This window comes from Myotis brandtii, unplaced genomic scaffold (genome assembly GCF_000412655.1).
Source record: "Myotis brandtii unplaced genomic scaffold, ASM41265v1 scaffold421, whole genome shotgun sequence".
NCBI classification, from domain to species: domain Eukaryota; kingdom Metazoa; phylum Chordata; class Mammalia; order Chiroptera; family Vespertilionidae; genus Myotis; species Myotis brandtii.
In genome coordinates this window covers 1,450,829-1,476,833 of record NW_005366140.1, presented here as the reverse complement: position 1 = coordinate 1,476,833, position 26,005 = coordinate 1,450,829, and the positions used below count along the sequence as shown (strand labels likewise).

Genomic DNA, 26,005 nt, shown 5'->3' with positions numbered 1-26,005 from the left:
TATTCTTATATGCATGCATACAAGTCCTTCAGTTGATCTCTTACCCTCCCCCAACCCTCCCCAGGCTTCCCATTGTAGTCTGACAGTCTGTTCAATGCTACTCTGCCTTTGTATCTATATTTGTTCATCAGTTTATAATGGTCTTTATTATCCATAAATGAGTGAGATCATATGGTATTTTTCTTGGCTTCCCAGGGGCCGTTGCAGCCTCACAGGGGCCATCTCAACCTCACCGGGGCCTTTTCAACCTCACCAGGGCCATTTCGACCTCTCAGGGGCCGTTTCGACCTCACTGGGGCTGTTTCGACCTCACTGGGGCCGTTTCGACCTCACCGGGGCTGTCCCAGCCTCACAGGGGCCTGGGCCGTTTCAACCTCACCGGGGTCGTTTCGACCTCACTGGGGCCATTTTGAACTCACCGGGGCCGTCCCAGCCTCACAGGGGCCTTTTCAACCTCACCAGGGCCGTTTCGACCTCACAGGGGCCGTTTCAACCTCACCGGGGCCGTTTCAACCTGAGCCACAATTCTTGAGAGTCAGTTCCCAGGGCTATGAGCATGGGGTTAGTGGGAAATAGGAATGACGTGTGTGCATGTGCATGCATGTCTACATGTGTGCCTGTGTCTTTGAGCCTGCAGGTGCATGTGTGCACATCTGTGTGTGCATGTCTGTGTGCACGTGTCTTCGAGCCTACATGTGCACACATGTATCTTTGAGTATGTGCATGTGCATGTGCATGGATGTATGCGCGTGCACACACGTAGGTGTCTCTGTGTGCATATCCTTGAGCATACATGTGCACACACGAATCTTTGTGTCTGCATGTGTCTATACAAGTTTGTGTATTCATATCTGTATGTCTTTGAGCCTGTGCATATGTGTTTGTGTATGTGCATGCATAACTGTATGTACACAAGCATGGGCTGCATGCATGCGCTTCAAAACCAGATGAGACCAATGGGAGATCCTTGAGAGTACAGGTGTGGAGTCAGACTGGCTTGGGCCTCAGTTTCTCCACTGGGAAATGGGCCGGCTTCTGCTGGATTCAAGGATTAATGTACAGAGAGGCCACTGACTATCAGAAGATGTCAATTTATAGTCTGTGCTATGGGCTCTGAAGTTGATACCTCTCATCTCCGTTGATTCTGAAAGCAAACCCAAGGCTGAGTTTATCATCCACAATATTTTGTCATTCTAAAATCATAGAAGCAAAGATGTCAAACCACACAGAAATGTGTGAGGTTAAGAGTGAAAATTCCACCATGGCCGTGGTTGTGGTAGAGTGCTTCTCAGGGTCTATGGCTCCCATCATGTCCCAGGCAGGCACAGTTGGGAAAAACAGGAGCTTTGACAGGGTCAATCCCCTACCCCCTGCTCCCAAGTTGGACTGCACAGGCATGCTGTGGAGGGAGAGCCCTTTGGCCCCAGAAATGACATTTCTAGAGCTTTACTTACAGTGTTGTAGGGTATAGGGACCAATCCTTTAGAACATTTGTTAAAGGACAGTCCATGGCAAAACAAATTTTTGGGGGAAAATTTTTAAGTAAAAAAAAGCAACAGAGTAGCATGTGCAGTGCAGTTTGCATCTTTAAGGTCATATCTGAAATGTGCCTGCTGATAATCTACATGTAGGGACCTGAGACCTGGGTGCTACAGGCCGGGTAAACAGAAGACATATCTGTACCTTTGGATTTTGGCCAGAGTTATTTATGCACAAATAGCACTAGAACATTTACTCACATGGAAGCACTGCTGAGACCTCCAGTCATGTGAGGAAGCGAATCTCTAGGCAGCATGCATGATGTGTCATTATTTAAACAATTTTTCTATTTAATTCTCTTGATATGTGAGAATGGGAAGGAGGGGAAACCTGTTTCATTCTGCATGTATCTGGGTGTTTTTTCTTTTTAAAAAATTTATTGATTTTTAGAGAGGGGAAGGGAGAGAGAGAAACATCAACCTATTGTTCCACCCATCCATGTACTTACTGGTTGACTCTTCCATGTGCCCTGATCAGGCATAGAGCTCGCAACTATGGTGCATAGGGATGAGCTACCCACCGACTGAGCTACCTGGCTAGGGCTGAGGGTTTTTTTTAGCTTTTACCAAAAAAAAAAAGGTACTTGATCATGTGTGTTTGCACATATTATGCATGCATGCATCACACATGCATGCACACATGCACACATACATGCAAAGACACCTGCTTTTTCTTTATTGATTATATAGAGAGAAACATCAGTTTGTTACTCCATCTATCCATGCATTCATTGGTTCTGTTTTTTATTTTTAAAATGTTTATTTCTAACTAGAGGCCTGATGCATGAAATTCATGCAAGGGGCTCAGCCCTCGAAGCCGCAGCAGCTGCCCTGGCCATCGCAGCCCCGGTTTCATCAGGAAGGTTGTTCTAATTAGCATATTATGCTTTTATTATTATAGATTACATATGTAATTTAAAAAATTTTTATTGTTGACAGTATTACAGATGTCTCATTGATCCTTTTTTAAAAAATATATTTTTATTGATTTCAGAGAGGAAGGAAGAAGGAGAAAGAGATAGAAACATCAATGATGAGAGAATCATTTATTGGCTGCCTCCGGCATGCCCCACACTGGGAATTGAGCCCGCAACCCAGGCATGTGCCCTTGACCGGAATTGAACCTGGGGCCCTTCAGTCTGCAGGCCAATGCTCTTCCCACTGAGCCAAACTGGCTAGGGCTCATTGATTCTTGTAAGTGCCCTGACATGGGATTAAACCTCCAACCTTGACGTATCAGGACGCTCTAACCAACTGAGCTACCTGGCCAGGGCAAAGGCCTGCTTTAAAAACTGAAGATTGGAGGCCACCAAGACCAAGATGGCCGGGAGACTTGCTGCCTTCCTCAGGAACGCCTGGGCCAAGGAGCCGGTGCTGGTTGAGTTCTTCACCACTGGAGGCCTTGCTATTATTCTGCCCCCTTCAACCCTTATACCAAGCACGAGGCCATGATCAACCAGGTTAAACCCTACAACTACCCAGTGCTAGTTGGAGATGATGGAAACATGCCCGACATCCCCAGGACCCCTAGGGTCCAAGTTGGAGTGACTGTGAGCACCTCCACTGACAGGCCCCCTCCCCTATGGCCCCCAATAAAAATGTGAAAACGGAAAAAAAAAACCAACCCCCAAACAAAACTAAGTATTAGAGCCTCTCCAGCAGCACGCTCCGCTTCTCACGGTGCCCTGGGGCACTCAGGAGGCTTCCTGGAGGGGAAGCTGGGAGAAGGGAGAGGAGTGGCACATTTAGGTCCCAGTTAGCCCTAAATTACAAGGAAGCAGAGGAAATGTTACCTTCTGAACTGAAAGAAATCCTTCCCAGATGGCAGAGGGGAAACTGAGGCCTGAGGTGGAATGACCAGCCTGAGGTCAAAACCCGGGCCCTGTCCCAGGCTGGAGACCCCCATACCATATGTCCTTGTCTAAGTCACCACCAGTCTGCTGGTGAAAAGGGAGCTGGCGGGGCTACTGGAGAGCAATTCCGATTGCTGCTCATCCCCCACCTCCAGTCTTCCCAGAGTGGGTGGGGGTTGTAGGTTTTGGGTGACTTTCTCAGGGCATGGCGCTAAGGCCATATCACACACTCACCTCCCAAGCTCTGATGAAGATGAAGGCAAATGTCTGGGAGGTTCTGGGCTGACAGCAGCTCCCATCATTGTCCAATGGGCCCTCACCTCTCCTGAGTGTCCTCCAAGACACAGTGGGAAGAAGGAAGACTCAGGGGTTCCATATCAGCTTCCTAAGGAGGCTTGTCTCATCTGTCCCCCTTTAATTTGCTGACAGATCCCCTCCCCAACCATTCCCCACTTCCCTGGTGCCCTGAGTACGTCCGAAGCCTGACTCCTGCCTGTGCCATGCTCAGGTGGAAGCCCCTGCAGGCCCATATGTTCATCCACCTGCTGTGATCTTTGCTCTCCCCCCCAACCTGAAGGGCCAGGGGTAGCTGGTAGAGGAATCAGACACAGGCTGACAGCACATAGGAACAGCATGGAGCTTTGAAGACACCCACAGGTTGGCTTCTTGGTCAGAGGGAGGTCTAGCTGCACCTTGGTCTATCTCTGGCAGCTGGAACCCCAACCCTGGGAGTCAGCAAGGCCTTGCGGGGATGGGGGAGGTAGGGGGGTGCGGGGTGGGCAGTCATGGGCTTCTAAGATAGGGCTCCCAAGTCACGACACCCTCTCAAAGGTAGGTTTCTATTCCTAGCACCCCCCTCTCCCCTAAGAGAGCCTGCCTGCTCCCCGGTGTACTGGGTCCTGATCACTACCTGCCCTCGTCTCAGCACCTTCTGGGCTTTCCCAGTTACTGACCAGGCTCCCACCCTGGCAGGCAGCGGACATGCCCTGAGGCAGGGTGTTTATGATCTGGTTCCATGCAGGCACCACATCTACCATGTACCCCAAGGCCTGATTTATAAATACATCAATGGAGACCATGGAAGATCGGGTTCCTCTACATTTATTGCAACTGCTAAGTGATTAACATTCACAACTTCTTAGATTAAAAACAAAAACAAAACTTCCATTTTGTGACATCACAAACGTCTTCTAGGTTTTACCAAGGACCAAAAACACTAAAATTCTCTATTTGATTTCCAGTGATGGAAACAAGCCAGAGACAGTAAGCACCCAAAGTGGCGAGTTAGCACTTTCCGGATGCCTGTTGTCCTCACGGGAGAGACCCTGGAACTAGAATGACAGAAAAGACGCTGTGACTTTGACAAGGCCACACACCCGCACACACACTCACAAGTTCCCTGCAGAGCATCCTTTGCTGAGAGAGCAAGATTGCGCAGAGGACCAGCACGCACTGGTCCCCGGCCAGCAGCTGGCAGAGGACACTCCACCATGCTCCACCCTGGCACCTGCAACGCCTCAATGTTGACTCCACAGAAGAAACGTCACTTAAGTGCTCAGAAGACTTTGCAGGCTCAAGAAGTAGGTGTTTCCTTTAATACTTGCCAAAGGTTCACAAACAGTGTGAACTCAAAGTGGGATGTCCCCAGGAGGAGGAGTGGCAGGAGGTTGTGGGGACAAGGCTCACATCCTGGGAATTCCTAAAGCATTTCACTTGTGAATAAAAGTGGAGAAAGCCAAGAATGAACACACTAGGACAGAGCGAATATGACATTCAGAGCTATGCTCAGAGAGGGAGAGAAATGTGCTGGGGATGCACGTCTCTCAGGCCAACAGGTACTGTGTGACCAACAGGTACCATGGGTGACCAAGGCCCTGTTCTCAGAGTTCCATCTTGTGGCCCAACCCACAGCCAACATGGAAGGCTGATGAAAGGACAGGAAAGAGAGGAGTAGAAGATGAACTTCCACAGGTGTGCTTCTCCCACCACCCTTGCCAGCTGGTTCACCTCTGCTGAAGGACCGCCAGCACTGCCATGGCCATAAAGATGTGCTGGATGGCAAAGCAATAGAAGTGATCAGAAGCAGGCAGAGATCTGGGGGCTATACCTGACATGTAGAGAGAGGGCACCAGGCAGGCGAGATGCCATGGTGAGCGGCAGGACAGACATAGATAAGACAGAACCAGAGAAGCAGGACTATAACTGGGAGGTCTGTGCTCTGAGAATGCAAGGATTTCTTGACAGCCAACACAAGGTGACTCACTGCTGTGTTCCTCAAGCATGTACTATGAGAACAACCACGTTATCTAGATTTTAGCACATATGTAAAACTTCAACACTGCTGTTTTAGGAAGAAGGGTTGAGATGACCACAGCCTGAGAATTTAACATGTGGTTGCAAAGCACAGGGAGAAGCTGGAAGGGGTGGCAATCGTACACCTCGAAAGAGCAAACAGCTTTGGAGCCCACCCCAAGAGGACCCTCCCTGTTCTGTAAAAGGGCCCTAACAAAACAATTATTTCCACTGCCACACGTGCAAAAAATGAAGAGTCTGGAAGAGTTTATCCCCCCCGCTTTGTAGGCAACTTCAAATGTGGTTTAAAAAGAAAACACAAACTGTAGCTTTCTTTGTGGATTCTAAAGAGAATTAAAAATTTGGGGAAAGTTTCATCAGTGAGGTGCCTACTCCCCACTGAATCCAGCTGTATTATACCGTTGCTAAATTTTGTTAAGTCTCTTGGGATGCATTTAAGAGATGAGACTCCATAAATAACAGATTCATGGAATCAAGTATCTCCACTTGTTCAGAGCGTCAGCGCTCCACCGACAGGCTTTGGTGCCAGAGTACAGATTAGATCCCGTTTAAATTCTGGAAACAATAAGAAGACACAATTGGTAATCATTTCAGCATCAAGTTTGCTAACAGAACACTTCTGGAGAGCAACGTGCCAGGGCAGCACCACCTTCTGTGGGAACCAGGAAAGACTCGGAGAGGACTTGCTGCCCAAAGCAGTTGGAAGAAGAGGAAAGGCAGAAGCAGATTGGAAGTGGTGCATTCTTTTTTCTTTAAGAAAACGAAAAGCCAGCAGAATCTCTGCACCAGAAACTGCAGAGACATTTGTTTTTCATGTACACACCGAACTGACTTGGGCTCTGGCTCCAGGGTGGATCCGGGGCAGAGGTGGCGTTTTTAGAATAATTGTTGCTTCAAGGCTTATCTTTCTCACCAATGGTTTTCATCTATTTAAGGAGAGAACAATTTTGTTCAAAACTGAGTTGGATATTATGGGTGGGGAGGGAAACTAAAAAGAGAGGAGAAAGATGAGGATATTCATAGGGCCAAGGCCCTGCAGAAGGAAAAGGATTTGAAGGCCCTCAGAGAGGGAAACGGTCCTCTGCGGCCAGCTTCCAGGTCACCCTTACACTGTGGCAGCCTGGGAGTCCTGAACTGAGGCCCCGCAAGCAGGCCACGTGCAGCTGTGCTTGGCCAGTGTGGCACTCACTCCTTCAGCCAAACCTGGAAGGTGAGAGGGGGGACAACATCCGCATCCAAAGACTCCTTTTGTTTCCCTCAAAGATTTTTTTTTTTTGTATTTTGAGGTCTGGTTTGGAGTGTGGGGAACACCAACTTTTGTGGAGGAACCGTCGCTGCATATCAAAATGCAAGCTTAGGCAGGACGCCCAACGTTCCAGCTCATGCACATACCTATTTGTTGGCCCGTTTGTGTCTGTACATCTGCATCATCCTCTGACGGAAGACGTCAAACGTGTCTTCCTTGTGCTCCTGCCCTTCGGCGCCCAACCCCTCCCCTTCGGAGGCCGTACCCCTAAGGAGCAAAACGGAGAGTTAGCCACACCTGCACCCAGACCTGGCCACCAAGAGACTGGAAATGGCTTGTGCAATCAGAATGGACAGAAGTATGTGGTGGCAAAGGAGAGGGAAAGTGCAGATGGGATCCCCACAGGAAGAGGGCACTCACCTGGCAGGTGCTCAGGAGCCTGGATTAGGGCAGAAAGCCCGTCCCCCCACAGGTGCTAATCTTAGTTATCAATGAAATAAATGCCTGCTGGATGTTAATGGACTTAACCAATTAATAGGGTTGCCCCTGGCAGGGCTGCACATGGGTTTCCAGAAAAGGAAATGTGCTTCTCGGTGTGACTACCTGGAACCACCGCTCAGCTTCTACTACAATGTGGCCAAAATGCCAGGGGCCAAGAAGCCATTTAAAAAGTCTGCATAAGCACAGCCAGGAGCAGGGTGAACAATTGCCTATGGAAATGTCTGCTTCTCATCTCATCTGAAGACTCCCTTCACTAAAAACAAAAAATAAAACAACCTCCCCACCCACCCACACACACACCAAAAAACTGCCAACTTTAAACCATGTTCACCATGAGGGGAACCAAGAATTCGGCTGCAGGTGAAGGACTTAGGACCGGAATTCCAAAGGAAGCCTCTTCTAGGCACAGGCACAACACCTCACCTCCCTCCCCAGCCCTAAGTGCCTGATGCATACATGCCAACGGGCTCCCTGATGCCCTTCCCACAGGAGCCCAGGCCGTGGCCTTCCTTCCAGCCCATCTTCTGCAGCATCTGGAAGCCCAGGTTCTTGTCGGTCAGCTTTTGCTGGGTGAAGTCAAAGTCCTTGGGTTTCTAAGGAAAGAGTAGAGTGCAACATGTGGGTGCAGCAAAGTGCCCAGAGCGAGAGTCTCCAGCATGGTCCAGCACTGACACCCTGACTCCCCAGACACTCACCATCAAGCCATGGTCACCTTCCCAGTTCTCAACCTAGAAGGGACAGAACAACCTAGACAGTCACTAAGAGTTCAGTGACAGGAAGGGAAGTACACTCTGAGGTATGAAGCAGAGTGTGTGTGTGTGTGTGTGTGTGTGTGTGTGTGTGTACGTGTGTGTGTAAGCATGTGCATGAGATACTGACTGAATCTGGGGGAGCCGGGAGGTGAGGGGGTCTTGACAGGATGATGGACTGAAGTCCATCTGCAGGGCATTGAAGGAGGGATGCAAAGGAGGGAGGAGCTTGATGTTGGCTGGGGCAGGAAGAAGGGACAAACAGCAGTGCAGGAGGGATAGTGCAGGCTGAAGGCCAGGGGAACGATGGCCAGGAGCTGCTAGCCCTGGGGGCACCAGCTACCATCAGGAAATGACCTAAGAACAGAGGAGATGGAACCTGCCACTGACATGACAAGGGGTGCCTGTCATGCTCTCCCAGGCCCAGAAAAGAACAGCTGGGGTGAATGGATGGTCAGGGCACATACCTGAGTTGCAGGTTCAATCCCTGGTCGGGGCATGTACGGAAGGCAACTGATCAATGTTTCCTCTCACATTGATGTTTCTCTCTCTCTCTTTCCCTCTTCTTCTAGTTAAAGCATGTCGGGTGAGGATTAATAAAAATAAAATACCAGCCCTAACCGGTTTGGCCTTGTGGATAGCACGTCAGCCTGTGGACTCAAGGGTCCCAGGTTTGATTCTGGTCAAGGACATGTATCTTGGTTGCGGGCACATCCCCAGTAGGGAGTGTGCAGGAGGCAGCTGATCAATGTTTCTCTCTCATCGATGTTTCTAACTCTCTATCCCTCTCCCTTCCTCTCTGTAAAAAAAATCAATAAAATATATTTAAAAAAAAATAAATAAAATACCAAAAAACACATTACAGTCCACTAAATCTGAACCTCTTGAGGACCGAGACATTACTTGTTCATCTCTCCATTCCATTGCACATATCAAGCCTCAACTACCTGTTAAATGGACTACCCTTCTGTGCTTTGGCCAAAGCTAAACAGATTGTTTTAAAAAGCTGCTGAAAAGGCATTTGTTGTGCTTTGTACATTTACACCCAGTCTGAAGCATAAGTACAGCTTAATCACAAGCCACAGTGTCCTTTGAGACTATGACAAATTCACACGAGGACTCACAAATAGTCACACTCACCTTCTTTTTGGACACAGGACGACCCCGAGGCCTGTCATAGGCGATACGAACCGGTTCGTGAACTGGAAGACAAAAGAAATCTATCTATCTATCTATCTATCTTATCAATCTATCTATCTATATCTATATCTATAAAAGCCTAAGCAACTGGCCATAGCTATGATGTGCACTGACCACCAGGGGGCAGACGCTCAACGCAGGAGCTGCCGAGCTGTGGTCACTTGGCAGTGGCGGTTCTTGGGTGACACCCGGAACCAGAGAGAAGGGAGCCTGATTCCGGGGTGCATCACCTCAAAACCGCCCTCTTGCAACCCAGGACCCCTCTGGGGATGTTGGAGAGCTAGTTTTGGCCTGATCCCTGCAGGCCAGGCCAAGGGACCCCACCAGTGCACGATTGGGGCCGGGGAGGGATCGTGGAAGGGCTCTAGGATGTGTGCGGCCCATCTCGCCCAGTCCCGATAGGCCGGACCCCAGCAGCAAGCTAACCTACCAGTCGGAGTGTCTGTCCCCTGGTGGTCAGTGCATGTCATAACAACTGGTTGAACGGTTGGACACTTTGCATATTAGGCTTTTATTATATAGGATATGTGCTTTCCCCATATTTCTGAGAGAAAATGAGGGTTCTACAATTTTGGCTAATAGCTTTTCAGCTGACAGAAGGTGGCTACAACATGCACAAGGCCAGTTGCTTGGCTTGGCTCCTCTCAGGAACTGTGTAACTATGGAGCACAGAGGCTGAACACAGGGGCTCAACTGAGGGCTCCTTGCTGTGGGAGAACCTCCTTAAAAATAAGATGCGCATGTTTATGATGAAGGACCAAACATGTGGATCATGTTCCATGACTACAGGACTACGCTTTGCTTCACAAATGAACTATGTGCAATGCTATGTATGCCCTCCAGCATCATTGTGATTATCCTACTGAAAAGAATTAAAGTCCACACAGAACTTTCTAGCAAAAACAACTGTGCTTCTTATACAAAGCTCCAAATCACATTATTATTGTTATTATTATTTGGTGACAAAGGGGAGATCAGCAGGCCTTGTTTTGTCTCATCAACCACTCAATTCAAGAACTGAGAGATTCTGAAATAGAAAGGACTCCACTTTCCCCCAGGAAGGACATACTTAAGCATTCGGATATGCTACCACCACCTCAGTAAGAGTTCAGCAGAACAGCTAGCAACCCATTGCAATGCCAGAATTAACAAACACAAACCATGGGACTGTTCTGTTAGTGGGAAACTATATTAACACTGCTGGGGGTAAATGTCTCAATAACACAGAACAACACAGGTGACAAATGACGGGGCACTGTTTACCACCACCGCCACCTTACACGCAAGCATCGCAGCATGAGTCCCACACTTGAAGCACAGCCCAGGCTTGGCTGTGTGGACACTTGGATGGGTAGGGCCATGAGGAGCAGCCTGGGCTATGACCAGCACATCAAAAGGCCACAAATAATAAAATTCCACTTACTGAGCCTAGACAAGGCAAGGCCAGAAAACAGTCAGTGGTTGCTGGGGGCTGGGTAGGAGAGGGGACTGTAGACACTTTCTGGGGACAGGATCCAGCTCAACTATACTGGTGGGTTCATGCCTATACACATTTACCAAAACTCCTCAAACTGTCCACTTAAAAGAGATGCATTTTATTGCTGGCAAATTGTACCTCAAGAAACTTAACACAGGAGAGCAGGAGATGACCTCCACAGAGCACATGGCTCCTGCTAATGGATGCATGAGACCAGCCCCGTCCCATGTCCTCCCACCTCACGGTCACAAAGCAAGTGTCACTACCCCAGGCCTTCCTTGGCTTAGAAGGCTGGGTACCCCTCCTTCCCCCAAGGCCATGGGCAAGAAACGGCTGAGATGACCCAGGCCAGTTCTCCCATAGCTAGGGCTAACCTGCTGGAATCTGAGCAATAAGGGAGACCCTGAGCAATATGTGGGATGCTAGAAGCCAAAGACTACTCGGCAGAGTCTCTTTAGAGTGCTATCATTAGACCAACTGGAAAAGTGAGTTTCACACAAACATTGGCAGTAGTATACAAAACTACTAGGACTGTTTTAGGGTAAAAAACACAAAACCAAAGAACCCTATGTTGAGGAGGATTTGGGAGGTAATGTCCAGGTACGCGGGTGGAATCAGAGGTGGAAAGGTAAGAGGGGTCAGCTGGTTAACAGGCAGGCAATGTCTCTACCTGTTCCACAACCAAGTACCACTAACTCCTCTCAAGTGCTAAGCAGAAGACTATGCAGGGCTCTGCGCCGATGCTGGCACTCACCTTTGGGCTCTTGGATGAGACACAGCCTCTTGGGAGCCGGAATCATGCCAACCTTCAATGACTTGCTGCTGACCCTCTTCCGGGGAAAGCAGGCCTGTGATAGGGCAGACGTGCCAGCAGGGCCATCCTCGGCTGCCTCGCTTGGAAGGCCATCAGTGGGGGGGCTGCCCTCAGAGCCCTCAGAAGTGGCAGCCCCTCCTGGAGCCCTAGAAGGTCCTCCAGGAGCGAGGGCCTCCTCCTCCTCCTCCTCCTCTTCCTCCTCTTCCTCTTCCTCTTCCTCCTCCTCCTCCTCCTCCTCCTCAGGCATCACCTCTAGGCTCTCCAGCTCAACCTCCTGGTGAGGAGGCTCATTCGCAAGCTCTCCTTCCCCTTCCACAGACTCTAGGGCGCTCTCACTGGCATGGAGGTTCAGCGAAGGTGATGTAAAACAAATCGATGGACACAGTTCAAATACCTTCTTTCGATAGAATTTGAAAGCTGAGCTATTTTGGTCTTGTAGAAACCTGGGAAAAAGATGATACACGTTGGTTAACCAGACAGTTCTCTGAACATTCTTATTTGCTGAAACTGTCTGAATGGACCTGATGAAGCTGGGGGTGGGACCAGGGAGTGAATACCTGACCTCTTTCTACCCGCTATGGCTGATGGTGCAGCTTTGCAGTGAGATAGAAAGTTTGAGGAGCCAGAATGCGAGGCCTAATTGCTTTTCAGGGGAGGGCGGTGGAGGAACAAGGCATGCAGCGATGACCAGGGAATGTGCTGGAGCGAGCTCTGACTCCCAGCCTGGATATCCAACCTGGCCTCACTCATCCCGTTCCAGTGACGCCACTAGCCCTCTGGACCTTTGAGTGCTCTCTGTGACTCTAGGGTCCCTCTCACATTTCCGGGTACAAGATGGAGGAAGCGTGTCACCCACAGAACCGCCTGTCTTGTGTTCAGCAGAGAAACTGTTTAAACGTGGTGGCGATAAAGCCTCTCTGAGCCTTCGAGTTCGAGGACCACCTAGACCTGTAGTCACAGCTGGGGGAGGGGGTTGGCTGGTGTGAAAAACCAAAACATGCATGAAGATACAAAACACACTTGGACCAAAGGAAAGACAGCCCTTGTTCTTGGACAGGACAACTCGACCTCATGAAGATGTCAATTCTTCCCTAGTTAACATATTAATGTTGAAAAGTATCTCAATAAAAGCATCATTTGTTTCTGGATCTGGACAAGATGATTCTAAAGTCCACACAGAAAAATAAATATGCAAAGACTTCTGGAAGAACTCTGAACTAGATCCACCAGATATTACAAGGTGTGTGATGCCTCCACAGTTAAAACAGCATGGTACTGTGATTAGAGGTACAGATTGGTAGCTGCAAATTAGTCACAGGAACGTAAAGTACAGCATAGCACATCTCATCAATAATATTGTAATAAATATGAATGGTGCTAGGTGGGTGCCAGAATTATTGGGGGATCATTTTGTGAAATTATATAAATGTCTAACCACTATGCTGTATACCTGAAACTAATAAAATAATATTGAATGTCAACTGTAATTAAAACAAAAAAAGCAGGTACTGGTCCATGAATAGATCGACAAACAGACCAAAAGAAGAGCTAGAAACACAACATCTGATGAAGGGGCCTCTCAAACCTCTCCAAAAAAGAGTGTTTCAACAAGTGGTGTTGGGACAACTGGGAAGCTTTTAAGAAAAACATTTAAATTGGATCCATGCTGCAACCCCTGCTCCCAAATAACCCCACACAGACCGGGATATAAATGTAGGAACCAAGCCGTACAAGTTAGGTCAGAAAGTACATGCCTGCCTATAACCTGAGTGTGGGGAGGTTCTTTCTATGACTCAGAACTAGGGGTAATAAAAGGAAAAAAAAATTGAGGAATCTGAATACACTTCTGAAGAACTACCCATAGGCAGAGTGAAAGATAAACATCAAAACAAGAAAGAAATATATACAATTACATCACAGATAAGAGCTCTTAAAAAACCAAGAAAGAAGAAGCCCAAAAAATCCAACAGAGGAAAGGGCAAAGATTAAGAACTTCTACCCTCCAAAAGACATTGCTGGAGCCTGGCTGGTGTGGCTCAGTGGTTGAGCATCAACCTATGAACCAGGAGGTCACGGTTTGATTCCTGGTCAGGGCACATGCCTGGGTTGCGGGCTCAATTCCCAGTGGGAGGTGTGCAAGAGGCAGCTGATCAATGATTCTCTCTCATCATTGATGTTTCCATCTCTCTCCTTCCCTCTCTGAAATCAATTTAAAAAAAACACAACATAATGAACTCTCAAAATTCATTATTAAGAAAATAAACAACCCAATAAAAAAAAAATGGGCCAAAGACCTGAAGAGACACTTAAAGAGATATGGGAAGTACACGAGCACTAGAAGATGCTCAGCATCATCTGTCCTCAGAAATAAGAATCAGTGGGATACTCCCTCCCCCTCCCGTAACTGGGACATTAAAAAGACGGACACTAGCAAGTGCTAGTGAGGACAGGGAGGAACTGGAACTCTCACCCAAGCTGTTGAAAAGGCAAAATGATGGAGTCACTTGGAAAGGAAGTTTGGAAGTTTTCTCAAAAGTTAAATGTGGACCCACCATGGGAGCCAGCCTTTCCCCTCCTCGGTATTTATCTGAGAAATAAAAGCAGGTGTCCACAGAGGTCCTTATACATGAATGCTCACAGCAGCTTTATCTGTAATAATCCCAAAATGAAAACACCTCAAATACTGTCAAACAGGTGAATAGGTGAGTAACATACAGCGGTCCCACTTCTCTCAGCTTACCTATTATAATTTCTACTAGAGGCCCAGTGCACGAAATTCATGCATGGGTAGGGTCCCTAGGCTTGGCCGGCTATTCTGGCTACTAGCCGGGGCCTTCATGCCCCAGCTGCTGGGGCCTTCCTTCGTTCTGCACTGCCCCCTGGTGGTCATCACACGTCATAGTGATCGATCAAACTCCCGGTCTCCTGGTCAAACTCCCGAGGGGACACTTTGCTATTAGCCTTTTATATATATAGACTTTACAACAGTGCAAATGCTGTACTTACTTTAAAAGTTAAAAAAAACAACAACTGCCCTGGCTGATGGTTCAGTTTGTTGGAATGTCATCCTGTACACTAAAAGGTTGTGGGTTTGATTCCAGGTCATGGCACATACCTAGGTTGTGGGTTCGAACACTGGTCAGGATGCATACAGGAGGCAATTAATCAATGTTTTTCTCTCTCACTCTCTTTAAAAAAATCAATAAAAAGCATATTCTCCAGTAAGAATTAAAAAAAAATAATTTAGCTTGGCTGGTGTGGCTAAGTGGTCAAATGTCGACCTATGAATCAGGAGGTCACAGTTTGATTCCTGGTCAGGGCACATGCCCAGGTTGTAGGCTTGATCCCCAGTGGGAGGCATGCAAGAGGCAGCCGATCAATGATTCTCTCTCATCATTGATGTTTCTATCTCTCTCCCTCTTCCATCCTCTCTTAAGTCAATAGAATATATTTTAAAAAATTTAAATTAAAAAAAAGGAAAAAAAAGGCTCTAAAACTGAATATCCACAGAAACAAGTGAATCTGACTGTCAAATTGATGACACAGTCACACATACAAAATGAATCCACTCGAGCAAACTACTGAGCACATCAGAGATATAAATCTTTCAAGGAAAAAAAAACACAAAGGCACTTTGGCCTTGCCCAGTGTAGTAAGTTTCAAACTATTTTATGAGCATTGGGGGACAGAACGCATTACCCCACCAGATGTTGCTGTAGGATCCAGGACTCTGTGTGGGTAAGGAGAGGACAGCATGTTCCGAGACACATTGCTCAAAAAAGGCTGCATAGAGGGTGAGGAATAACCCCAAGACCAGTTGGTACCAAGTGCCCAGGATGATGCAGTTTTCTTGCAAACTTTTATTTTAATGGGGGGTGGGGGGGCGGGGAAAGGACTGATGAAAGCCCTGGCTGCTGTGACTCAGTGGTTAGAGTGTTGGCCTGTGCACTGAAGGGTCATGAGTTCGAATCCTGGTCAAGGGCACATACCTGGGTTGCAGGTTCAATCCCTGGCCCTGGTTGGGGTGTGTATGGAAGGCAACCAATCGATGTCTCTCTCTAATTGATGTTCCTCTCTCTCTCCCCACCTCCTTCCTTCCCACTCTCTCTAAAAAACAATGAAAAAAATATCCTCACACGAGAATTAACAAAACAAAACAAAACAAAACAAGGGCTGATGGAACACTCCCAGCTTCCCTGTACTGAGCTGTCCCCCTCACTGGCCTTGCCAGGGCAAGATCCTACATGCCACAGGCAGCCCCACTCTGAAGCCTGCAGGTGACAGTTCCTGAGGTCATCATGCCTGTAAAAGGCAGATCCAGGCAGAGCATTTGCAAAGCCATCAGTGCTCCAGGCAACTGGTCTGGGTCTCCCAAGAAGCAGAAGGTACCCTCAGTGCAGTGCCCAGTCAAGGTCCAAAACAAGCTGGAAGAGTATGCTCAGTCACCTCTGGGTCCAAGAAATGCACTAGTTAATGTGAAGTTTTAAAATGCATTCTTTATTAGACTAAGGCACAACTCTGCAGCACATTGGAGCAGGGCAGAGCCCGGCAGACTGTAGGATACAATGTACACAGCAGGAAACCTACCTGCTCCCTATATACTCCCCACTAGCTCTGAGGGGAGCCCAAAGGGTTATGGTTCAGTAATAGGAACCCTGAAGGAGAGAATCTGTATCCCAGAGGCAGAGCTACTCCCTGATTGTGTGCGCTGAGTCTGAGAAAAGGGGAGGATAATGGCGCACCTCCAAGCCCGAGGGTGCCAGGCTGTCACTGCATGGAAGTGGTTGTTGCCCACACTTAGACCAGGGACCACTATCACTCCACGAGCAGCAAATTCTCATCAGCCCACAGCAGCCAGTATGACCAGGGAGCAGTGCCCTCCTCCTCCTCAGGCCCTTGGGTGAGGATGTACCCTCCCTCATTCCACCATTGTTCTGACTCTGCTCAGGTCCTGGGGACACTGCCCCTCTGCCCAGGGAGCTCTCTCTCTTGCCCTGGAAAGCTCCTATTTGGCCTTCGAATCCAGCTTAAATGTCCCTGTGGGGAGCTTTTCCCCATCCCTCAATATCCCAGAACAGATGCTCCTCCCTCCCAGCCCTGAGCTCAGCAGAAGTCATAATTTACCCCGTGTGACCCCTGAGGCGTTTGTCAGGCTACCTTTTGGGCTCTCAGGAGATTTGTGGGGTGAATACACTCAAACCAGAAGGGTGTGGTGGGTACATACCATAGGTCAGGGTTGTCGGTGCTGTTTTCTATGCTGAATTGTTCAATCTCTGGTCCCACCTGAGCAACAAATTTGGCCAGTTTCTCTGCAGTCTCCATAGTCTTCAAGTCAACTATAAAACAAAGTAACTGTCACACGTAAGAGCTGCCACTTCCCGTGTAGACATCATGGGGCTGTGGAGACTAATTACAAAGACAGTCCCTCATGTCCCCTCCTGCATGTTTGCCTGTTGCCCTGTGACTCTGCAGCTCTGTCCAGCAGAGGGGGACTCTCCTCTCCCTTGAACTGGGACTGGTCCCAAGACTCCTGCTAGCCAACAGGTATGGCAGAAGTCCTGGGGCTCAGGTGCCTCGAGCACCTCCACTGCCTCTCCCAGAGGCCTGACACCAACCTCAGGTGAACCAACCCCAGCAGGCCGCTGGGGGATGACAGGCACATCCCAGTCACCCAGATCACCTCACCAGCATCAGACAACCAGCCGCTGCCTACAAACACATGTGAAGGCCCGGTTAGGCTTATGGTAGCTCCTGTGTGAAGCCACAGTTTGGAGCTGCTTGTTCTGTAGCAGCACTTGGGTAGATTCCCCCCCGCTCCAACCCCCCCACGTTCCCATCTAGTGCTGAGTGAGAAGTATTGGTCAGGGGCAGGCCTGTTGCAGAAGCAGAAAGTAACAGCTAGAAGACACAGAAGGGGTACGTTGGTAACTTCAGAAGAAACTGCAGGTCAGCTAATGCTGAGGAGGGAACATAGAGTCCCAGGGAGAAGAGGCAGAATAAGAACAGCGCAGCCCTATGGAACGTAAACGGGCAAGAACAGAGAGAAATGGATCAAGGAGTTCAAAGCCCCAGGCACAGGCACACAGCATAACCTGATGGTCAGCAGTAGGGAAGCAGTCACTGGGCAGTAACCCTCAGGACAGGAAAGAGTGCAACAGAGCTCTCAGGCTGCCCTCTTGAGGAAGCAAAAGGAGGGAAAGCACCATCTCATACACCCACCCTCGCCAGGTCACCATTGCTACTGCCCACTGCCTACTGCCCAGACCACTGAGGCCATCCCAACTCTGCAGAGACCCCTAGAGACTGGCTATTCAGGACTGGGGCTCAGAGGGAGACACGAGTGAGCACCCACCGTCAGCAGACAAGCAGGGTGAGGAGCTCTGAGGGGCTTCGGATACGTCCACTCCTGCTGGCTTGGGGGATGGGCCTGCAGCTTCTGAGCTCGGGTCCTGAGGAGAGGGCCCGGCTGAGTCTGGTGGGCAGTCCTTGGCAGCATCATTTCCATCTGGCTGGGGCGGCTTTCCCTGCAAGGAGCCTGGAGCTTGCCGGATGTGGTGTTTCAGCCTGGTGCCTGAGGAGAGGAGGGTCTGGGTCCCGGTGGTTGCTCTCCTCACCTTCCAACCCTGGAGTCCTGGAGCTCGGAGCAGCCCCCGCCGTCGCCCTGGGAGGAGCCTCTTCTTGAGGCTCTGGACTGCCCGGGCGTACAGCATGGCCCGGACTGCACACTCTGCAGCCATTGGCTTCTGACCCGCTCCTGGCGAGGTCTGGCTTATCCGCTGTGCTTCTGCCAGTTTCAGCTTGTAATAGTTATACTCCAGACTACTGTCATCAGACAAAAACCTGTATAACGAAACAGGCACAGCAGGACATTGCTAAAACACCAGCATGCTCACATCATTGCTGCAAATACACTTCTGCAACTCTTTTCTACATGATGGCTTCTCTACTGTCGAAGGTTCCAGTTGGCTCCACCAAGGATCCAGAGCTGGTCCCAGGTCACCCATTTTGCCCAGTGACTGCAGGGCAACCAGGAGCTTTGAGCTGTGGTAGAATCCTCCTCCACTTCTGTCATCAGAAGCCATGAAGGATCTCATAGCTCCTGGAGGCTTAGCTACACAAACCAGTTACCCTGGAGCCATGGAAGCATTTTGCTGCCAGCACACGACAGGCATTGCTCCTGGACTCCATTTTCGGAAGGTGACACTCTTGAAATGGTGGGCGCTCAATGACCTTTTAACTATATCATTTACTCTAATAAGAAAGTACTGTATTTATGATGAACATTTTAATTTTAAAAAGTTCTATTCATGTGAAGAGGCAATAAAGGCAAAAGGAAGACAGTTTAACAAATAGTAGCAATAAATCACCAATAGCTGCTGTGACACATCCCTCATCTTACACACATTCTTTGCACGTATATCGCAGCTCATACTTAAGCCAGCACAGCAGGAATGCAGACTTCCAAGACTGAGTGAGAGAGGGCCACAGGGCAGGTCTGCAGCAGGGCTGGTGCTTGAACCCTGGTGAACCTGACTCACCCTAATGTTCTTCCCAGTGGTCAATACCACTGCTCAAAATAAACACCTTACCCTTTGCTCTGGACACCATCAGAGCGACATAAATGTTGCTGTGTGCTCTACAGCAGGGATTCAGAGGGCTGATATATAAAGACCTACCAGTAAGCAGGGTCCTCCTTGAGAAGAGCTCTCTCTTTAGGAGACAGGCTGCCTCCAACGACACGTGTGACCAGCTGGTTGATGATGTCCACCACCTTGTGATCTGCTCGCTGGGGGACAGCTAGAACACACAAAAGGGCTTTTCTGAGAAACACTGGACCACATGGTGACTGGGAACACCAGGACAGAGTCAGGGGCTTAGGATGGAGCCTAAGCAGGCACTAGCAACTGAAATTCTCACTCATGAGAGACCAGCTTTGAAAAGAGGAAAGCAGAGTGTTATTCTAGAAACCAATATATACAATATCCTCCCAAAAGCTGTAACAGCGTAACCACCAGGGCAGAAACAGTTACAGGCTTATAACAACACTACAGAGTAACGCATGTATATGTTCTACAGAAGGAAATGGTATGCAGCACTCCATACCACTCTCCTGTATCATTTAACTTGGATGTTCACAATATTAAGGGAAAATGTAAAGAGATAAAATGTATTTTGGTATAAAATATATAAAACATTTGTTTAAATTATGATTCCCAATAGTAAGAAGGGAAGAAAAGACACATAAATATGGAGACATAGAAAAAGAAAATATACCAGGAAGTTAACAGATGTTATCTATGGGTGGTAGATTTATCAGGATTTCATTTTCTTTGTGCTTTATCTACAAAATATAAACATACATGTGTTCTGTAACCAGAAAACATACATATATAAATTTACAAAAAAAAATTTCCCAATTAAAAAAGTCAATGGCCCCAAAGTAGGTGTTCACAGAAATATTTGCTGATGTATGAAAACATCTTTAAAGTGTGAATTTCGCCGAAACCGGTTTGGCTCAGTGGATAGAGCGTCGGCCTGCGGACTAAAAGGTCCCGGGTTCGATTCTGGTCAAGGGCATGTACCTGGGTTGCGGGCACATCCCTAGTAGGAGATGTGCAGGAGGCAGCTGATCGATGTTTCTAACTCTCTATCTCTCTCCCTTCCTCTCTGTAAAAAATCAATAAAATATATTTAAAAAAAAAAGTGTGAATTTCTTCCAATATGACTATAATTTACGATGTCACCAATAACACAGGAGAACATGTGTCCTCAAATAATAAGATTGTGTAGTTTTCTGATGTTTGCTAGTTTTAATAGGACAGAATGGACTACTTGTTCACTCATTCAATAAAAGCCACCCCTGAACTGGAGGTTTTCGTTTGTTTTGTGGAGTGACTGCATTGTCCTGTTCTTGCCTATGTCTGAGTTATAACTTTGAGTTTATTTTAAACATCGGTGGGAGCTCCTACACAGAATAAATCAATCTTGCAACTGCTATGTTTTTGCAAGAATTTCCCTTTTGAAATTGTTTTCCTTTCTTTTTGTTATTGGCTCTCATTTTATAGAACTGCTAATTGTACAGGATTTTACAGAAAATTAAGAGTTCTAAATCAGCAGCTTTCAGAAACAAATGCCAATAAGTTGGTCACTGCAACCATCTCTAGAGAAAATGACCATAGCAAGGGCCAGAAAGTGGGTCCCAGCAATCCTTCTCCTGAGACTACATCCTTTTAAAGGAGGATTTAAAAATAAAAATTAAAAATAGTAATAATCAACAATTAACCAAAGATGTCATCCCAGTGTTTCTAACATACTGTAATGAAAACAGCGGTGGGGCAGTGCTGGTGTGTCCACCAGCTGTCCAGATAGCCAAGGCTTACAGATGCCAATTACAAGGGGACCGAGCTCTGCTAAGCCTCAGAAGCCTGTAGTAAAAGGCAACATGAGTCCAACATCAAGGGAAAGGTGAGATAATTTATGTTAATATCACGATGCAGTGAGAGCTGTAAGAACACAGGAAGGGCTTTTGACAATCTTGTCAAAGAATTGGTGGTAGTATTTTCAATACAGCAGGACTATACCGGCAGACCCACCTGCCTACCAGCACCACGAGGGAACAGTGGTGAGCGACTTTAGGTTACGGGTGACTTTTTCCTCCAGTATTATTGTTACACTGACTTTCTGTTCCATCACTTGGGGGCTGTACAGAGGAAGGGGGCCTGCTTCGGCCCTGAGCCTGCTTCTGGGAGTAGGTGTAGCCAAGCACCTGTGGTGGGACCTACCAGTGCTAGTGCCGTAGGTGCTCCACAAGTCTGTAGAGGAATGAAGAGATTCAGGAACAAATGGGTTGGGGCAATGGAAGTGGAAAACCAAGTCAGGAGGAAAGAGGACATGACCACTACCTATGGGCATGAGCCCTCGGAGGTTTAGGCTTAGAGCAGTCATCCTGAGAGCTAAGGAGTAGGGACAAGGAACACCAAACAGCGAGTCATGTCTATTACCTCCTTATTGGCCTGCCCCCTCCCCTGTAAACTAGCTGTTAACTGCAGATCATCAGGTGTACCTAAGCGATCTGTCAACCTTAGCCAGTCTAGAAAAGTGAGTGGGTGACTGTCACCTGGATCAGCCAGGTTGTCCAATCCCTCAATGCAGCTCAAATACAGCCTCCCTTTGGCTTCCCTAACTCCCCAGGCTGGGACCTCTCCTACATCCCCTTTAATCCCAGCATTGGAGGGGCTGATTTTGGTGATTTCTGTCCCTCAGGAGTCTGGGGTCTTCTCAGAGACAGCGCCTAGCATTTCCTTCTCCTTCTAGGAATACCTGAGGGCGGGGCGTTGTTTGAACTGAGCTTCTTAACCTTGGCTGCAGGATAGTAGAAACCTCCAGAACACGCAGGCAAAATTGTTAAAAATTATGTTGGTGGTGCTTTTTGTTAAACTTCACCTGAGGATATATTCTAAAAAATATTTTTATTGATTTCAGAGAGGAAGGGAGAGGGAGAGATAGAAACATCAATGATGAAAGAAAATCATTGATCGGCTGCCTCCTGCAAACTCTCTCCTGGGGATTGTTCCCGAAACCCAGGCACGTGCCATGACTGGGAATTGAACCGTGACCTCCTGCTTCATAGGTCGACATTCAACCACTGAGCCACGCTGGCTGGTCTGAGGATATTTTTTCCATTGCTTTTCTTTTGTTTCTTTTCTTTTTCTTTTTGTTAATCCTCACCAGAGGATAATTTTCCATTAATTTTTTTTTTAAAGGGAGAGTGGAAGAGAGAGGGAAAGACAGAAAGAAACATCAATGTGAGAGAAACACATCAATTAGTTGCCTCCTGCAAGAGCCCTGACCAGGGCACGGGCTGGGGAGGAGCCTACAACCCAAGTATGTGCCCTTGACTGGAACTGAACCCAGGACCCTTTGGTCAGCAGGCCTATGCTCTATCCACTGAACCAAACTGGCTAGGGCTCCATTGCTTTTCAGAGAGCGTGAAAAGGAGGAAATGTGTCTTGGGGGGAGAGAAATATTGATGTGAGAGATACATTAACTGGTTGCCTTCAGCACTTGCCGACTAGGAGTGGGGAGCAAACCCAAAAAAACCCAGATACCTGTCCTTGACCAGGAATCGAACCTGTGACCCTTAGTTGCACAGGCTGACACTGTAACCACTGAGCACACTGGCAAGGGCTGTATGTGCATTTTTCATGGTAAGGGCTGTGGCTTTTCATCAGATTCCCAAAGGAGTGTCTAGAGCAGGGGTGGGCAAACTTTTTGACTCGAGGGCCACAATGGGTTCTTAAACTGGACCGGAGGGCCGGAACAAAAGCATGGATGGAGTGTTTGTGTGAACTAATATAAATATAAAAATTATTTCAAAAAAGGGGTGGGTTTTTTTTTTTTTTTTTAGTTTTAGTCATTTCAAACGGGCCGCATCCGGCCCGTGGGCCGTAGTTTGCCCATGGCTGGTCTAAAGACTCTTGTGTAAGTTGAAGATTCCTCATACATGCTCATGGAATGAATGCAGACAGACATGTATCCTAGCCAATGCAAGTTTTCTGCTAAAATTCTGATTTGTTTTCAGTTGGCTAAAGAACTTCTTGTAAATCTCAAAGAGTATAAGAGGTATTACCAAAAAAAAACCAAAAAACTAAAAACACCCCACCATGAGCCATGCCTGGTGTGGCTCAGTGGTTGGAGCACTGGCCTGAGCACCAAAGGGTTGCAGGTTTGATTTCCAGTCAAGGGCACATGCGTGGCAAGTTCATCCCCAGTGGTGTGTGCAGAAGGTAATCAATTGATGTGTCTCTCCCTCTCTCCCCCTCTTCCGCTCTCTAAAAATGAATGGAAAAAATATCCTCGGGTGAGGATTACAAAAAAACCAAAACCCCCCAACAAAACCCATACAAAAAACACACACACAAAAACAACAACACCACCCATGAAAAAGCATGCGTGGCAAGTTCATCCCCAGTGGTGTGTGCAGAAGGTAATCAATTGATGTGTCTCTCCCTCTCTCCCCCTCTTCCGCTCTCTAAAAATGAATGGAAAAAATATCCTCGGGTGAGGATTACAAAAAAACCAAAACCCCCCAACAAAACCCATACAAAAAACACACACACAAAAACAACAACAACACCCATGAAAAAGAAACAAATCACAACAAATAGAAACATTTGCTGCTTTCCTTACCATCACTTAAACCACTCAGAGCTCTGGCCTGAATTTCAGGTTTGGTAGGAGGAACCATTTTCTCATCTTGAGTTGGCGTAGGTTCGGCTTTCTTGACCTGGAGTGGACACCCACTGCTGACCAGCCAGGCCTTCAGATGATCTATGTACTCTCTCCCAAATAGAGTGGAGTCTTCAAAGTTGGGAAATGCGGCAGGAGAGGGAGCTATATCTTGGAGGCCGACAGCTTCTAAGATTTTCTCTTGCCGGAAAGAAGAGGCCAAGGAGAACGTCTGTCCCAAAAGGGCTAAAGACTTCCGGCAGAGAGAATTGGTGGTCTCTAGGGCAACGGCCAAGTCCAGGGGGTTACTAAGGGTCTTCATTTTGACACTCAGCTCGTAGGCATTGCAGGCCATGAGCAGGGGCGTGACACTCTTTAGAAGCCGGTCTTGAAGCCTCATTATGTACTTGTCAAAGGGCTTTATGATTTCGAAAAAGCAATTTTTGGTCTTCACAGCACCTTTGTCTAAAAGCATGTTTAAAAACTCATTATCAACTCTGGGTGTTTTCAAAGCAGAGTGCTTTAAAAATTTGATAGTAAAAAAGCAAAAATCTCTGTGCTCTGGTTTTAAGGAGCATTTAAATGAGGCAAGCATTTTAGCACAGGTTTCAGTTTCAAGTTCAAAGAGAGTCTGGAAAAGCTGGGAAAATTTAACATCATCTTTTATGGTGTGAAATCCTGCCCATTTGATTATTTCTATCCCAAATCTTGAAAAAACATCAGACTTATCTATGAGGTCAAAACTCATCTTTCTTCTCGGGAGACGAATGTCCTTTAGATTGAGCCCCAGAGGGATCTTCTGAGGGGGGAACTGGATATCTTCTGTCCCTGGGTTTGCACCTAGGGTCACATCAGAACTTGGGGTGGTTTTCTGGATTTGGTTAGTGCCCTGAGTTTTGGGAGTAATACGGTTTATAGTGGGTACTTTTTTTGTGCTCACGTTCCTCAGTGTGACAAGTTTCCCAACCCCCCCTTTAGGTGCAAGCAGGCCCTGAGACTCCCCCTTTCCTAGGAGGGCACCCTCCTGATCAACGATGTTTAGACCTCGGCCTCTGCCCTGGACTTGGCCACTGGCCCTGAGCACAGAGTCTGCCTCCCCTGGACGGTCCACGTCATAATCCCGACTCTCTTTCTCCAAACACTCTTTTTCTATCAGCCTGGAGGACCCGAAGTCTCCCAGTAGTGCAGAAGGACCAAAATTATACTCCTGTGACCAAGACGATTCTTGAGAAACTGGGTGGCCAAGGTCTTGTTCCCAAGAGCCACGGAGTGTAAATTTCCAGTCTGGAGAACGGAAATGGCCCAATTTCCGGTGGCCAAAGACCTGATCTCGGGAATCAGGGTGGGGAAATTCCAGATCCCGGCCACATTCTTTGCGAAAGTAGTTGTCTTCATTTACGGAAGGGTTGTTTGACCTGAAGGAAGGTCCTGGAAATACATCACCTCTCAGGCCTTCTCTCCCAGCATCTCGAGAGTGAGCCACAGATCCGCCCAGAGTATATCTGCTGTCACTGTGAATGTCATCATACATATCTGCTCTGACTCTTGGCAGTGTCCTTATAAGATCTGAAATAAACAATCCAAAGGAAACACAAAGGTACTTTAGACCAGAAGGTACAAATGGACAGTCCATAGACTACCAACCAGCTGGAGTGCTTTATCTGCCTGAGTGCATTTTAAAAATTCCTATTTGTTGCCATTATTTAAAATGTCTGTGGTTTTCCTTAAACCTGGAATTACTACTTTTTATTCAAAAAGAGACCTACAAGCACAGGGCCTGCATCTATCCTGATGATACTGCTTTAAGGCTGGGTAGCCTTTATCTGCCTGAGTGCATTTTAAAAATTCCTATTTGCCATTATTTAAAATGTGTGTGGTTTTCCTTAAACCTGGAATTACTACTTTTTCTTCAAAAAGAGACCTACAAGCACTGGGCCTGCATCTATTCTGATGATACTGCATCAAGGCTGGTATCTTGATTAAGTGCCCCTTAATCACTCAGATCTCCTGCCCTTGCTCAGCAGGCATCTGGTTTACAAGCACTTTTTTATACTCAGGGAAGGGTGTCTGGCCCTCAAATAACCTG

General features: G+C 47.6%; 2 protein-coding genes across 2 annotated transcripts in view; both read right to left on the bottom strand.

The window, feature by feature from the left end:
- Positions 1–7,182, bottom strand: part of LOC102253709 (PRAME family member 9/15) — a 10,128-nt gene extending 2,946 nt beyond the window's left edge. Inside the window, exon 1 of the mRNA XM_014545801.1 lies at positions 7,097–7,182. The gene's annotated coding sequence lies outside the window, so the exon portion shown is untranslated. The remainder of the gene's footprint in view (positions 1–7,096) is intronic.
- The window catches only part of SUGP2 (SURP and G patch domain containing 2), a 22,771-nt gene continuing 3,734 nt past the window's right edge, over positions 6,969–26,005 (bottom strand). Inside the window, exons 2-9 of the mRNA XM_014545752.1 lie at positions 23,881–25,485; positions 19,368–19,488; positions 18,044–18,531; positions 16,916–17,027; positions 11,632–12,134; positions 9,341–9,402; positions 7,908–8,044; positions 6,969–7,217 (exon numbers count right to left, since the gene is read on the bottom strand). Coding sequence (XP_014401238.1) covers positions 7,097–7,217; positions 7,908–8,044; positions 9,341–9,402; positions 11,632–12,134; positions 16,916–17,027; positions 18,044–18,531; positions 19,368–19,488; positions 23,881–25,485 — 3,149 coding nt within the window. The 3' untranslated portion in view covers positions 6,969–7,096. The remainder of the gene's footprint in view (positions 7,218–7,907; positions 8,045–9,340; positions 9,403–11,631; positions 12,135–16,915; positions 17,028–18,043; positions 18,532–19,367; positions 19,489–23,880; positions 25,486–26,005) is intronic.